This window comes from Macaca nemestrina, chromosome X, assembly GCF_043159975.1.
Source record: "Macaca nemestrina isolate mMacNem1 chromosome X, mMacNem.hap1, whole genome shotgun sequence".
NCBI classification, from domain to species: Eukaryota; Metazoa; Chordata; class Mammalia; order Primates; family Cercopithecidae; genus Macaca; species Macaca nemestrina.
The window spans coordinates 158,978,538-158,993,205 of record NC_092145.1 but is presented as its reverse complement, the minus strand read 5'-3'; the positions used below and the strand labels follow the sequence as shown (position 1 = coordinate 158,993,205).

General features: G+C 49.4%; 1 protein-coding gene across 8 annotated transcripts in view; it reads left to right on the top strand.

Annotated features, from left to right (window-relative positions):
- The first annotated feature begins 330 nt into the window (after window positions 1-330).
- The window catches only part of LOC139360577 (granulocyte-macrophage colony-stimulating factor receptor subunit alpha-like), a 39,699-nt gene continuing 25,361 nt past the window's right edge, over window positions 331-14,668 (top strand). For 4 of the 8 annotated variants that reach the window (XM_071088274.1, XM_071088277.1, XM_071088275.1 and 1 more), the window contains exons 1-4: window positions 335-416; window positions 5,331-5,394; window positions 10,707-10,771; window positions 12,191-12,292. In XM_071088274.1, coding sequence (XP_070944375.1) covers window positions 407-416; window positions 5,331-5,394; window positions 10,707-10,771; window positions 12,191-12,292 — 241 coding nt within the window. In that variant the 5' untranslated portion in view covers window positions 335-406. The other 4 variants (XM_071088281.1, XM_071088276.1, XM_071088279.1 and 1 more) reach the window with 4 other exon arrangements.

The following is a 14,668-nucleotide window of genomic DNA, read 5'->3' as shown; positions in this document are numbered from 1 at the left end:
ATGTGTGTGCAGGTGTGTGTGTAACTGTGTGTACACACATGTGCACTGCATGCAGGTGTGTGGGGATGTGTGTGTGCACGTCTGTGTGTGCAGATGTGTGTGTGTCTGTGTGCACAGATGTGTGTGCAGACATGCATGTGTGTGCAGTTGTGTGTGTGCAGGAGTGTGTCTGTGCGCGCAGATGTGTGTGGGACTCACACCTGAGCTGTTCGACGGGGCCACTCTTTGGAGACGAGGTCAGGAGCCAATGAACTCACGGAGTAATTGCAAGTTTCCCAATCCTATGAATGAGGAAGCGGAGGAGGGAGGGGCAGGGAGGGCATGAGGAGACACAGAACAGCTCTGAAGGGAGCTACCCAGACGCGGGAGTGTCCGAGAGGAAAGCAAGTGAAAGGAAAGAAAGCGGATGCCGCGGGGTAAGCCGAGTTCTCTCATTCTGTGGTCTTTGAACATGTCGAGTCACCAGGGTGTTTCTCCTGTGTCTGTCGATCTGAAAGAAAGAGACGGAGCCACAACCTAAGATTTCAAAGGTTGACTCGAGCCAAACGGGGGACAGGGGCCAGGAAGACCGAGAGACCCAAGGACACTGGGGATCTGAGTTGTATTCTGCCTTTATTATAAGCAGGTTTTTAAAGGCCAAAAAAAAAAAAAAAAAAGAGGGAGGTGGTGTTGGGGGACAGGGAGGAGGTTTCTGTGAAACTGTGTGCTGGGAATTCTTGTTGGTTTACAGAAAAAAAACAATTGATTAATGACTGGCTATACATTGCTAAGCTCCAGGGAGTCAGGGTGTAGTGAGTACGGAATTATTACATTCATTGATAGCTATTTGTGGCATCCGGAAGCCGTCTCAAGAGATAAACATGGCCAGGCACAGTGGCTCACGCCTGTCATCCCAGCACTTTGGGAGGCTGAGGCGGGTGGATCACCTGAGGTCAGGAGTTCGAGACCAGCTTGGTCAACATGGAGAAACCCCATCTCTACTAAAAATACAAAATTAGCCGGGCGTGGTGGTGATGGGCACCTGTCATCCCAGCTACTCGGGAGGCTGAGGCGGGAGAATCATTTGAACCCAGGAGGCAGATCTTGCAGTGAGCTGAGATTGCACCACTGCACTCCAGCCTGGGCGACAAGAGCGAGACTCTGTCTCGAAAAAACAAAAAAAGAGAGAGATGAAAAGAGATTAACATAGAGCTGAAAGCGGGAGGGGAGTGTGATGGTGTTACTGGTTACTAGAATGGGGTCCTGATCCATACTCCAAGAGACGGTTCTTTGATCTTGCACCAGAAACAATTTGAGGCAGGTTCACATTGCAAAGTGAAAGCAAAGCTTATAAAGATAGTAAAGGGGGGCCGGGTGTGGTGGCTCACGCCTGTCATCCCAGCACTTTGGGAGGCTGAGGCGGGCAGATCATCCGAACTCAGGAGTTCGAGACCAGCCTGGCCAACATGGCGAAACCACATCTTTATTAAAAATACAAAAAATTAGCCGGGCGTGGCAGTGGGTGCCTGTAATCCCAGCTACTCGGGAGGCTGAGGCAGGAGAATCGCTTGAACCCGGGAGGCGGAGGTTGCAGTGAGCCGGGATTGTGCCACGGCACTCCAGCCTGGTGACAGAGCAAGAAATACTCTGCCTCATAAAAAAAATAAATAAATAAAAATAAATAAAAATAAAAATAAAAGAAAGAAAGTAAAGGACTGAGAAAATGGCTAGACACTGGACAGACTAGGGGATTTGCTAAAGTCAGAAAAGGAAGGTGGATTTCCTTCTATATCCCAGCTACAATGTTTGTTTATATATAAGATAAGTAAAAAGGCCAGGCGCGGTGGCTCACGCCTGTCATCCCAGCACTTTGGGAGGCTGAGGCGGGTGGATCACCTGAGGTCAGGAGTTCGAGACCAGCTTGGTCAACGTGGAGAAACCCCATCTCTACTAAAAATACAAAATTAGCCAGGCGTGGTGGCATATACATGCCTGTAATCCCAGCTACTCGGGAGGCTGAGGCAGGAGAATCACTTGAACCCGGGAGGCGGAGGTTGCAGTGAGCCGAGATCGTGCCACTGCACTCCAGCCTGGGCGACAAGAGCAAAACTCCGTCTCAAAAAAACCAAGATAACTAAAGAAAAAAATCACATATGCTCCGCTACAAGTCATCTTTGTCATGTCTATCTTTTGCAATAACCAATATTATCTTTTTTTTTTTTTTTTTTTTTTTTTTTTTGAGGCCGTCTGGCTCTGTCACCCAGGCTGGAGGGCAGTGGTGCAATCACAGCTCACTGCTGTCTCGAATTCCTGGGCTCAAGCGATCCTCCCATCTCCGCCTCCCGAATAGCTGGGACAAAGGCAATGCCACCATTCCTGAGAGATATTTGTATTTTTGTAGGGACGAGGGTTTCACTGTGTTTCCCAGGCTGGTCTTGAACTCCTAGACTCAATCCGTCCTCCTGCCTCAGCCTCCTAAAGGGGTGGGATGACTGGCGTGGGCCACCACGCCTGGCCCAATATCATTATCATTTTTAAAGCGAAACGTATTCTTAAACTAGGAAGGCTTTTGTTCTGAAGATATCAAGACATCAGGAATTTCCTGTGTCTGTTCAGTCCTGGGTCTATTTAGTAAACAGTACTCATCTATTCACGTGTCTTGTGTCGGGGAATGGCTGACCTCCGGGGAATGCCGCCCAGCCTGTCCCAGCCGCCTTTTTCCCAGCCCCCATTCAAGATGAAATCCTTCTAAGCCGGTAGGATGTGATCCCAGCACTCTGGGAGGCCGAGGCGGGTGGATCACCTGAGGTCGGGAGTTCGAGACCAGCCTGGCCAATATGGTGAAACCCCATGTCTACTAAAAATACCCAAAATTACCTGGGTGTGGTGGCAGGTGCCTGTAATCCCAGCTACTCGGGAGGCTGAGGCTAGAGAATCACTTGAACCCGGGAGGCGGAGGTTGCAGTGAGCCGAGATTGCACCACTGCACTCCAGCCTGGGCGACAGAGCGAGACTCCATCTCAAAATAAATAAATAAATAAACATTTGAGGCTAGGCATGGTGGCCCACGCCTGTAATCCCAAAATTGGGGAAGGCTGAGGTAAGAGGATTGCTTGAGACCAGGAATTCCAGACCAGCCTGGGCAACATAGTAAGATCCCCCACCCCGCGTGTATAAAAAGATTAAATTATTACACATTTTAAAAAGACAGAAATGAAGCATCTTAGATACCACCGAGATTGGGGTGGTAAGAATCTGGATTTGGACAGCTTGTTGGGTGTTTTATAGGTGTGCTAAATCAGATTTCACGCTTCTTGTTGAGACAGAATCTCGCTGTGTCGCCCAGGCTGGAGTGCAGTGGTGCAATCTCGGCTCACTGCAACCTCCGTCTCCCGGGTTCAAGTGATTCTCCTGCCTCAGCCTCCTGAGTAGCTGGGACTACACGCACCTGCCACCATGCCCGGCTAATTTTTGTATTTTTAGTAGAGACGGGGTTTCTCCATGTTGGTCAGGCTGGTCTTGAACTCCTGACCTCAGGTGATCCACCTGCCTCGGCCTCCCAATGTGGTGGGATTACAGGCGTGAGCCACCGCACCTAGTCAGATTTACACATTTATATAATGTATATACACAAGATTCTTCAGAATGAGGACTCCATCCCACAATGAGGTTCAGAAGCTTGTACACCACCACGTTGAGGCTACAGAAAGGATAGAGGATTGGATCCTGGTTAAAAAAAAAAAAAGTTATAGGGTTGGGGGGAAAGAAGAATTTCTACTGAGGACTGAACTCTGATTTTTTTTGTTTGTTCTTTTTTTTCTTTCTTGAGATGGAGTCTCACTCTGTCGCCCAGGCTGGAGGGCAGTGGCGCAATCTCGGCTCACTGCAACCTACACTTCCTGGGTTCAAGTGACTCTCCTGCCTCAGCCTCCTGAGTAGCTGGGACTACAGGCACCTGCCACCATGCCGCACTCATTTTGTTTGTATTTTTAGTAGAGATGGGCTTTCGCCATGTTGGCCGGACTGGTCTCGAACTCCTGACCTCGTGATCCACCTGCCTCGGCCTCCCAAAGTGCTGGGATTATAGGCGTGAGCCACTGTGCCCGGCTTCTTCTTCTCTGTCTTTTCTTTTCTTTATTTCTTTCCTTTTTTTTTTTTTTTTTTTTTTTTTTTTTTTTTTTTTTTTTTTTCTGTGAGATGGAGTCTCACTCTGTCGCCCAGACTGGAGTGCAGTGGCGCAATGTCACCTGACCACAGTCTCTGCCTCCCAGGGTCAAGCAATTCTCCTGCCTCAGCCTCCCGAGTAGCTGAGATTACAGGCGCCCACCACTACTGCCTGGCTAATTTTTGTATTTTTAGTAAAGACGGGGTTTCACCGTGTTGGCCAGGATAGTCTCGATCTCCTGACCTCAGGTGATCCACCCACCCGGGTCTCCCAAAGTGCTGGGATTACAGGCGTGAGCCACTGTGCCCGGGACCAAAGGGTTTTTAATTAAAAATCCTCATTATACCACGGAGCCCTGTTTTGGGGTAAAATATCATGATTTCCCTCACTCTCCATCATTCTTGCTTTGAATCCGAGAAGGAAGCGAGGCAGCCTCTATTTTAGGATCAACCGAAAATTTCCAGAAAGGGGAAAGAAAACCCATTCTGTAAACACAAAAAAGAAGAAGAGAAAAAAAAAGGATAAGCAGTACATATCAAACGTAAAAATATTGCATAATTTTCCATGAGCGCAAAACGTCCTGTCAAACCAAAAAAAAAAAAAAAAAAAAAAAAAAAAAGGCGTATCAGAGACAGGTCTCAGTCCATTTAGAGAGTTTATTTTGCTGAGGTTAAGGATGTGGGCCTATGGCAGAGCCTCAGGAATTCGTGATGACAGGTGCTTAGGGCACAATTTGCTTTCGTACTTTTTTGGGGGGGTGATCCAGTCTTGCTCTGTCACCCCGGCTGCAGTGCAATGGCGCGATCTCGGCTCACTACAACCTCCACCTCCCGGGTTCAAGCGATTCTCCTGCCTCCTGCCTCAGCCTCCAGAGTAGCTGGGATTACAGGTACCCGTCACCACACCTGGCTACTTTTTGTATTTTTAGCAGAGACAGGGTTTCACCATGTTGGCCAGGCTGGTCTCGAACTCCTGGCTTTAAGTGATCCACCAGCCTCGGCCTCCCAAAATGCTGGGATTATAGGCGTGAGCCACCGCGCCCGGCCCTGGTATGTAATTTTAAAAATCTTTGTAGTACCTTATTTACGAATAAAACGGGAGGCAGGTTTGCCTGAGCCAGTTTCCAGTATGACCTTTCCCTTGCCTTGGTGATGTTGGGGTCCTGAGATTTATTTACCTTTCACAGTTTACAGCAGGAAAAGCCGTGGAGACAGCCGATTCGAGAAGCGGAGATGCTTGCGTAGAACCCTGTACGTGCTTCCTTTGGGCTGTCGGTAATGTGGTTGGGGATTTTTTTTTTTTTAAGTGAAGTCTAAAGAACTGAAATGTTTGGCTCCGTAATGATGAACCAGGATAGAAGTGAGAACTCAGGGCAGAAGAATCTGAATGAGGAACTGTCTGACCTATGACAAATTTAACATGTCAGCGCACATCCTCCTGACAGTGCACATCCTCCTGACAGCGCACATCCCCCTGAAGCAGCGGGACAGGGGTCTCCAGGCAGAAGAGACACATGAACCTGTCAAAAAAGAGAGAGAGAGAGAGAGAGAGAGAGAGAGAGAGAGAGAGAGAGAGAGAGACGGCAGGGCACGGTGGCTCACGCCTGTCATCCCAGCACTTTGGGAGGCTGAGTTGGGGGGATCATGAGGTCAGGAGTTCGAGACCAGCCTGGCCAACATGGTGAAACCCCGTCTCTGCTAAAAATACAAAAATTAGCTGGGTGTAGTGGCGCGTGCCTCTCGTCCCAGCTACTCGGGAGGCCGAGGCAGGAGAATCGCTTGAACCCGGGAGGCGGAGGTCGCAGTGAGCCGAGATCGCGCCACTGCACTCCAGCCTGGGCAACAAGACCGACAGTCCGTCTCAAAAGAATTAAAAAAAAAAAAAAAAAAAACCAGCCAAATACTGCAAAATATTTAAAGACGTTTATTCTGAGCCAAATATGAGTGACCAAGTCCTGGGGAAAATAGTCTGAAGAGATCCTGAGAACACGTATCCAAGCTGGTTGGGCTGCAGCTTGGTTTCATACGTTTTTGTTTGTTTGTTTGTTTGTTTACTTATTTTACTTTTTATTTTATTTTATTTTTTTGAGAAGAAGCCTCGATCAAGCTGTTAGGCTGGAGTGCAGTGGCGTGATCTCAGCTCACTGCAACCTCCGCCTCCCGGTTCAAGCAATTCTCCTGCCTCAGCCTCCTGAGTAGCTGGGACTACAGGCGCCCACCACCACGCCTGGCTAATTTTTGTATTTTTAGTAGTGACAATGTTTCACCATATTGGCTAGGATGGTCTCAAACTCGTGACCTCATGTGATCTGCTCACCTCGGCCTCCCAAAGTGCTGGAATTACAGGCGTGAGCCACCGTATCCGGTTATTTTATTTTATTAGTTTTATTTGTTGAGACAGAGCCTCACTCTGTCGCCCAGGCTGGAGTGCAGTGGAGCGATCTCAACTCACTGCAACTTCTGCCTCCGGAGTTGAAGCAATTCTCCTGCCTCAGCCTCCCAAGTAGCTGGGATTACAGAGGTACGCCACCACACCTGGCTAAATTTTGTCTGTTTTTGTTTTTCAGTGGACACGGGGTTTCACCATGTTGGCCAGGCTGGTCTCGAACTCTTGACCTCACATGATCTGCCTGCCTCAGCCTCCAAAAGTACTGAGATTACAGCTGTGAGCCACCACACCCAGCCAGTAGCTTGGTTTTATGTTTTGTTTGTTTGTTTTGGTTTTTGTTTTGTATTTATTTATTTATTTATTTTTAATTTTTGGAGACGGAGTCTCGCTCTGTTGCCCGGGCTGCTGTGCAGTGGCACGATCTCAGCTCACGGCAACCTCTGCTTCCTGGGTTTCAGTGATTCTCCTGCCCCAGCCTCCCGAGTAGCTGGGAGTACAGGCACCCGCCACCACACCCGGCTAAGTTTTGTATTTTTAGTAGAGATGGGGTTTCACCATATTGTCCAGGTTGGTCTTGAACTCCTGGCCTCCAGTGATCTGCCCACCTGAGCTTCTCAAAGTGCTGGGATGACAGGCGCGAGCCACCGCGCCCGGCCAAGAGACAGGTCCATTTCAAAATATGTCAAATAAATATATTTTGGGGTGAAATGTATTTTGCGGTGGCATATACTCATCTTCTACAGACGTATTTGGGGAGGCATCTGCTGGCTTCCTAGAAAGCTTACAAGTAGCAGGTGGGTGTGGTGGCTCACGCCTATAATCCCAGCACTTTGGGAGGCTGAGGCAGGAGGATCACTTGAGATCAGGAGTTTGAGACCAGCCTGGCCAACGTGGTGAAACCCCATCTCTGCTAAAAATACAAAAATTAGCTGAGTGTGGTGGCAGGTGCCTGTAATCCCAGCTACTCGGGAGGCTGAGGCAGGAGAATCGCTTGAAACTGGGAGGCGAAGGTTGCAGTGAGCCGAGATCATGCCATTAGCACTCCAGCCTGGGCGACAGAGCAAGACTTTTCCAAAATAATATTAATAATAATAGTAACAATAATAATAATCAGTAGTAGTAGTAGTGGTAGTGCAAGCGAAGTTCGCAAATATCCCAAACATTTAGTGACTCAGCAGAGGGGACCAGTCTCATGGAACAAGAGTTCTACACCTGTTAACACCACCTGGGGAATATGTATGTGAATCTCAAGGTCAGTCCCCACCCCAACAGAACGTGCATCTCTAAGGTGCCACAGGCCAGTCTGCCCAGCGCCGAGAAACAGTTGCAAGACCTCAGAGCAGGCTCCGAGAAGCGGGGCGCCGCAGTCCACTGGAGGAGGCAGCCACATGCCTATGCATGTGGGCTAGACATGAGCCGGGGGCAGGAGAAGAAGAAACAGGTGCGGTCTCGAAGCTTTTACTTCCCCTTAGCAAGTGAGGTTCCTCTTGCAGAGGAACGGTCTGAGAGACACAATCGTTTTGGTTTTTGTTTTTTGTTTTTTTTAATTTTTGAGTTGCAATCTCGGCTCAGTGCAAACTCCCGCCTCCCGGGGTTCCAGCGATTCTTCTGCCTCAGCCTCCTGGGTAGCTGGGATGACAGGCACACGCCACCACGTCCGGCTAGTTTTTGTATTTTTAGTAAAGACGGGGTTTCACCATGTTAGCCAGGCCGGTCTCGAACTCCTGACCTCGTGATCCGCCCGCCTCGGCCTCCCAGAGTGCTGGGATGACAGGCGTGAGCCATTGCACCTGGCCGAGAGATGCAATCTTTGAAAGAGAAGGTTTGGAGCAGGAACCACAGAATGGCCAGGTGGTTTCCACCAGGCGCAGACGCTTGATCTAAAGATGCTACAAAGGCCCGGCACAGTGGCTCACGCCTGTCATCTCAGCACTTTGAAAAGCTGAGGCTGGTGGATCACCTGAAGTCAGGAGTTCGAGCCCAGCCTGCCCAACTTGGCAAAAACCCATCTCTACTAAAAATACAAAATTAGCTGGGCATGATGGCGTGCACCTGTAATCCCAGCTACTCGGGAGGCTGAAGCAGGAGAATCACTTGAACCCGGGAGGCGGAGGTTGCAGTGAGCCGAGATTGCGCCGCTGCACTCCAGCCTGGAGACAAGAGTGAAAGAAAAAAAAAGAAAGAAAGAAATACATTAGTTTGGTCCATAAAGGGGGAACATCTCAAAATGGGGGCTTCCAGGTTATAAATGAATTTAAATATTTTCTGGTGACAATTGGTTGAGTTTGTAGCTCCTCCTCCTCCTCCTCCTCTTCTTCCTTCTACTTCTCCCCCTCCTCCTCTCTTCCTCCTCCTCCTTCTTCTTTCTTCTTCTTCTCCTTCCCCTTCTTTCTTCTTCTTCCTCCCCCTTCTCCTCCTCTTTTTTCTTCTTCATCCTTATGGGCTTGGATAAAAGTATAATGACATGGATCCAACATTTGTAGAATCATACAGAGTAGCTTCTTTTCTCCTCCTTCTCTTCCTCCTCCTCCTGCTCCTTCTCCTTCTCCTCCTGCTCCTTCTCCTCCTCCTTCTCCTCCTGCTCCTTCTCCTCCTGCTCCTTCTCCTCCTGCTCCTTCTCCTCTTGCTCCTTCTCCTCCTACTGCTCCTTCTCCTCCTGCTTTTCCTCCTCCTCCTTCTCCTCTCCTCCTTCTCCTCCTCCTCCTGCTCCTCCTCCTCCTGCTCCTCCTCCTGCTCCTTCTCCTCCTGCTCCTTCTCCTCCTGCTCCTTCTCCTCTTGCTCCTTCTCCTCCTACTGCTCCTTCTCCTCCTGCTTTTCCTCCTCCTCCTTCTCCTCCTCTTGCTCCTTCTCCTCCTACTGCTCCTTCTCCTCCTCCTTTTCCTCCTCCTCCTTCTCCTCCTCCTCCTCCTCCTCCTGCTCCTCCTCCTCCTGCTCCTTCTCCTCCTGCTCCTTCTCCTCCTGCTCCTTCTCCTCCTCCTGCTCCTTCTCCTCCTGCTCCTTCTCCTCTTGCTCCTTCTCCTCCTACTGCTCCTTCTCCTCCTCCTTTTCCTTCTCCTCCTTCTCCTCCTCCTCCTTCTCCTCCTCCTCCTTCTCCTCCTCCTTTTCCTTCTCCTCCTTCTCCTCCTCCTCCTTCTCCTCCTCCTCCTTCTCCTCCTCCTCCTCCTTCTCCTCCTCCTCCTGCTCCTTCTCCTGCTTCTTCTCCTCCTTTTCCTTCTCCTCCTTCTCCTCCTGCTCCTTCTCCTCCTGCTCCTTCTCCTCCTCCTCCTCCTGCTCCTTCTCCTCCTGCTCCTTCTCCTCCTGCTCCTTCTCCTCCTACTGCTCCTTCTCCTCCTCCTTTTCCTCCTCCTCCTTCTCCTGCTCCTTCTCCTCCTCCTCCTTCTCCTCCTCCTCCTTCTCCTCCTCCTCCTTCTCCTCCTCCTTTTCCTTCTCCTCCTTCTCCTCCTCCTCCTTCTCCTCCTCCTCCTTCTCCTCCTCCTCCTTCTCCTTCTCCTCCTCCTCCTGCTCCTTCTCCTGCTTCTTCTCCTCCTTTTCCTTCTCCTCCTTCTCCTCCTGCTCCTTCTCCTCCTGCTCTTTCTCCTCCTCCTCCTCCTGCTCCTTCTCCTCCTGCTCCTTCTCCTCCTGCTCCTTCTCCTCCTACTGCTCCTTCTCCTCCTCCTTTTCCTCCTCCTCCTTCTCCTGCTCCTTCTCCTCCTCCTCCTTCTCCTGCTCCTTCTCCTCTTCCTCCTCCTGCTCCTTCTCCTCCTGCTCCTTCTCCTCCTACTGCTCCTTCTCCTCCTCCTTTTCCTCCTCCTCCTTCTCCTGCTCCTTCTCCTCCTCCTCCTCCTGCTCCTTCTCCTGCTTCTTCTCCTCCTCCACCTTCTCCTCCTCCTCCTCCTTCTCCTCCTCCTCCTTCTCCTCCTGCTCCTTCTCCTCCTTCTCCTCCTCCTCCTGCTCCTTCTCCTCCTGCTCTTTCTCTTCCTCCTTCTCCTCCTCCTTCTCCTCCTCCTTCTCCTCCTCCTCCTCCTTCTTCTTCCTCTTCTTCTTCTTCTTCTTCCTTTTTCTGCATAAAGAAGTATCAAGAGTAGTTTCACTGCCCTAAAAATCCTCTGAGGTCCATGTATTCATCCCTCCCTCTGCCCAACGCCTACCAACTCCTGATCTTTTTACTATTTCCATGATTTTGTCTTTTCCACAGTGTCCAAGTGTCAGCACGACTCAGTCTGCAGCCATCGCAACGTGGCTTCTCTCACTTAGTCATAAGTATTTAAAATTCATTCATGTCGTTTTATGTACTCACTCTTTTTTTCTTCCTCTTTTTTTTCTTTTTTTTTCACTTGCCTGTTATAGCTGTTGCAAAAGTCAAGATTTTTTAAAAAGTATAAAAGAGCAGGGCCGGGCGCGGTGGCTCACGCCTGTCATCCCAGCACTTTGGGAGGCCGAGGCAGGTGGATCATGAGGTCAGGAGATCGAGACCATCCTGGCTAACATGATGAAACCCCATCTCTAGTAAAAATACAAAAAAAAAAATAGCCAGGCGAGGTGGCGGGCACCTGTAGTCCCAGCTACTCGGGAGGCTGAGGCAGGAGAATGGCATGAACCTGGAAGGTGGAGCTTGCAGTGAGCCAAGATCACGCCACTGCACTCCAGCCTGGGCAACAGAGCCAGACTCCGTCTCAAAAAAAAAAAAAAAAAAAAATTACAAAAGAGCAAAACAAGAAAAAAAAAGTTATCAAAATGAAAATCTGAGCCATCCTTTCTTGTTTTGTTCCCCCAAATCCACTAATTATTAACAGAAAGTAAAAGCTATGAGAAATGAATAAAAGTCACTGCAACTTCCTTGAAGAGTGTCAGAACCTGCCTTTAGTGTCAGCCGTGGGTTCCCTCGTGAAGGTCAGCTGAGCCATGACCCATGAAACATGGAAGCTTGACACTAGATTGACCCTCTTGAGACGCCAAAGATGTCCACGTCCTAATCCCCATGTGGGAGACACAGTAATGGTCCCAAAGATGTCCATGTCTTAATTTTCATGTGGTTGACAGAATAATGGTCCCAAAAATGTCCATGTCCTAATCCCATGTGGTAGACAGAATAATGGCCCCAAAGATGTCCACGTCCTAATCCCATGTGGGAGACAGAATAATGGCCCCAAAGATGTCCACGTCCTAACCCCACGTGGGAGACAGAGTAATGACCCCAAAGATGTCGACATCCTAATCCCCATGTGGGAGACAGAATAATGGTCCCAAAGATGTCCACGTCCTAATCCCATGTGGGAGACAGAATAATGGCCCCAAAGATGTCCACGTCCTAATCCCATGTGGGAGACAGAATAATGGCCCCAAAGATACCCACGTCCTAATCCCATGTGGGAGACAGAATAATGGCCCCAAAGATGTCCACGTCCTAACCCCACGTGGGAGACAGAGTAATGACCCTAAAGATGTCGACATCCTAATCCCCATGTGGGAGACAGAATAATGGTCCCAAAGATGTCCACGTCCTAATCCCATGTGGGAGACAGAATAATGGCCATGCAGACCTTCCACAGCTGGCCACGACCCCCCATTTGACCAGGTCAGCAGCTGGTTTGTTTCCCCAGATCACCTCCCTGGGGTCCCCTGCCAGGAATGTCCTGGGAGAGCCACGCTTCTCACTGTGTGACGCTTTCTGTCCTGCAGCTCTTCCCTTCTCTCTGGCCAGCAGCATGTTTCTCCTGGTCACAAGCCTTGTACTGTGTGAGCTGCTGCAGCCAGCATTCCTCCTGATCCCAGAGAAACCGGGTAAGTACGGAAACCTGTGGCTGAACCTTCCCTGCAGCCCTCGTTTAGACGTCTTGCATCTGGAGACCTACGTGGATACCTGGGTGCATTTGCATTTCATCTGTAATGTTTATGAGGGACCCAGTAAGCACCAGCCGACCCACCAGAAGCTGAGAATTCCTCTTGTCCTCACCTCCTTTTCTGCTGTTAATGTCCATCCACCCATTCTACAGATGAGAAAACAGGCTCAGAGACCTCCACGGTGTAACCCAAAGACCATCTAGGTAGTGACGGGGCCAAGATGAGGACCCAGGTCTCCTTGGGGCCAAAGTGTTTCTTCCTTCCTTCTTTCGTTCTTTGCTTCCTTCCTTTTTCCTTCCTCCCTTCTTCCCTCCCTTGCTTCCTTCTCTTCCTCCTACCCTCCCTCCTTCCATCCTTCCTTCTCTCCTTCCTTCCATCCTTCTCTCCCTCCTGATTCATTTCTTTTCTCTTTCTTTTTCTTTTTTTCTTTCTCTTTCCTTCCTTCCCTCCTTCCCTCTCTCTGTTTCTTCCTTCCGTTGTTTCTTTCTTTCCTTCCTTCCTTCCTTCCTTCCCTCCCTTCTTTCTCTCTTTCTTTCTTTCCCTTTCTTTCTTTTTTCTTTCTTTCTCCTTCTTTCTTTCTCTCCTTTCTTTCTCTCTTTCTTTCTCTCTTTCCTTCTTTCTTTCTTTCCTTCTTTCTCTCTCTTTCTTTCTTTCTTTCTTTCTCCCTCTCTCTCTTTCTTTCTTTATTTCTTTCTTTCTGTCTTTCTTTCTTTCTTTTTCTTTTTCTTTCTCTTCAGAGTCTCGCTCTTGTTGCCCAGGCTGGAGTGCAGTGGCTCAGTCTTGGCTCCCTGCGAATTCATCCTCCTGGGTTCAAGCGATTCTTCTGCCTCAGCCTCCCGAGTAGCTGGGACTACAGGCGCCCGCCACCATGCCCAGCTAATTTTTGTATTTTTAGGAGAGATGGGGTTTTGTCATGTTGACCAGGCTGGTCTCAAATTCCTGGACTTATGTGATCCACCTGCCTCGGCCTCCCAAAGTGCTGGGATTACAGGCATGAGCCACCGCGCCCAGCTTCTTGTTTTTTGACTTTTTAATAATAGCCATTGTGACTGGTGTGGAATGATATCTCGTTGTGGTTTTGATTTGCATTTCAGGGAGGGACCCTCTGGACTGAGGGTGTCAGGGTCTCTGCTTCAGGAAAATATTTGCAGATATTTTGTGACCTGGTTCAGGGAAGACAGACAAAGACAGCTTTTCTGTGTCTGCAATTTTCTCACATTCCGTCAGTTGTATTTTAAACTGCCAAGGTTCCGTAATTTGGGAACCGTGTTCTGAGTCTCATCACTCTGGATAGCGCCTTTGCCTGTTCTCATTCAGGTGGTTTTCTTTCTCCCTTTTTTTTTTTTCTTTTCTTTTTTTTTTTTTTTGAGACAGGGTCTCGCTCTGTCACCCAGTTTGGAGTGCAGTGGCGCGATCTCGGGTCGCTGCAGCCTCAACTTTCTGGGATCAAAAGAACCTGCCCCTTCGGCCTCCCGAGTAGCTGGGACTGCAGACATGCACCACCACGCCAAGCTAATTTAATATTTTATTTTTATTTTTATTTTGTAGAGATGGAGTCTTGCTATGTTGCAAAAACTGGTTTTTTATTTTATTATTATTATTTTTTTTTTTTTGAGATGGAGTCTTTCTCTGTCTCCCAGGCTGGAGTGCAATAGCGCGATCTCGGCTCACTGCAATCTCCACCTCCCGGGTTCACACCATTCTCCCGCCTCAGCCTCCGGAGCAGGTGGGATTCCAGGCGTCCACCACCACACCCGGCTAATTTTTTTGTATTTTTAGTAGAGACGGGGGTTTCACCATGTTGGCCAGGCTGGTCTTGAACTCGTGACCTCAGGTGATCCGCCCACCTGGGCCTCCCAAAGGGCTGGGACTGCCGATGTGCAGCACCACGCCTGCCTAATTTAAACTTTTAAAAAACTGTGTTTTTTTCAGAGATGCAGTCTTGCTGTGTTGCCCAGGCTGATCTCAATCTACTGGGCTTAAGCCAGTTTTTTGCCTCAGCCTCCCAAAATGCTGGGATTGGAGGCGTGAGCCACCTCCTCCAGTCTTCAGGTGGTTTTTGAGTATTACTGCAGTAGAAATCTCCTTTTTTCAGAAACAGCAAAGGGGGCTGAGAAAAGGAGGGAAGGTGGACAAGGGAGGAACAGATTCCTGAGGATGTGGGATGTCCTGGGGCCATGCGGGTGACAGAGGAAACTCAGCAGGTTCCAGCCGTGAACTTCACCTCCTAGAGCCAGGTGGGAAGAGAAAAAACAGGAAATGCCGGGTGCGGTGGCTCCCGCCTGTAATCCCGGAATCTTGGGAGGCCGAGGCGGG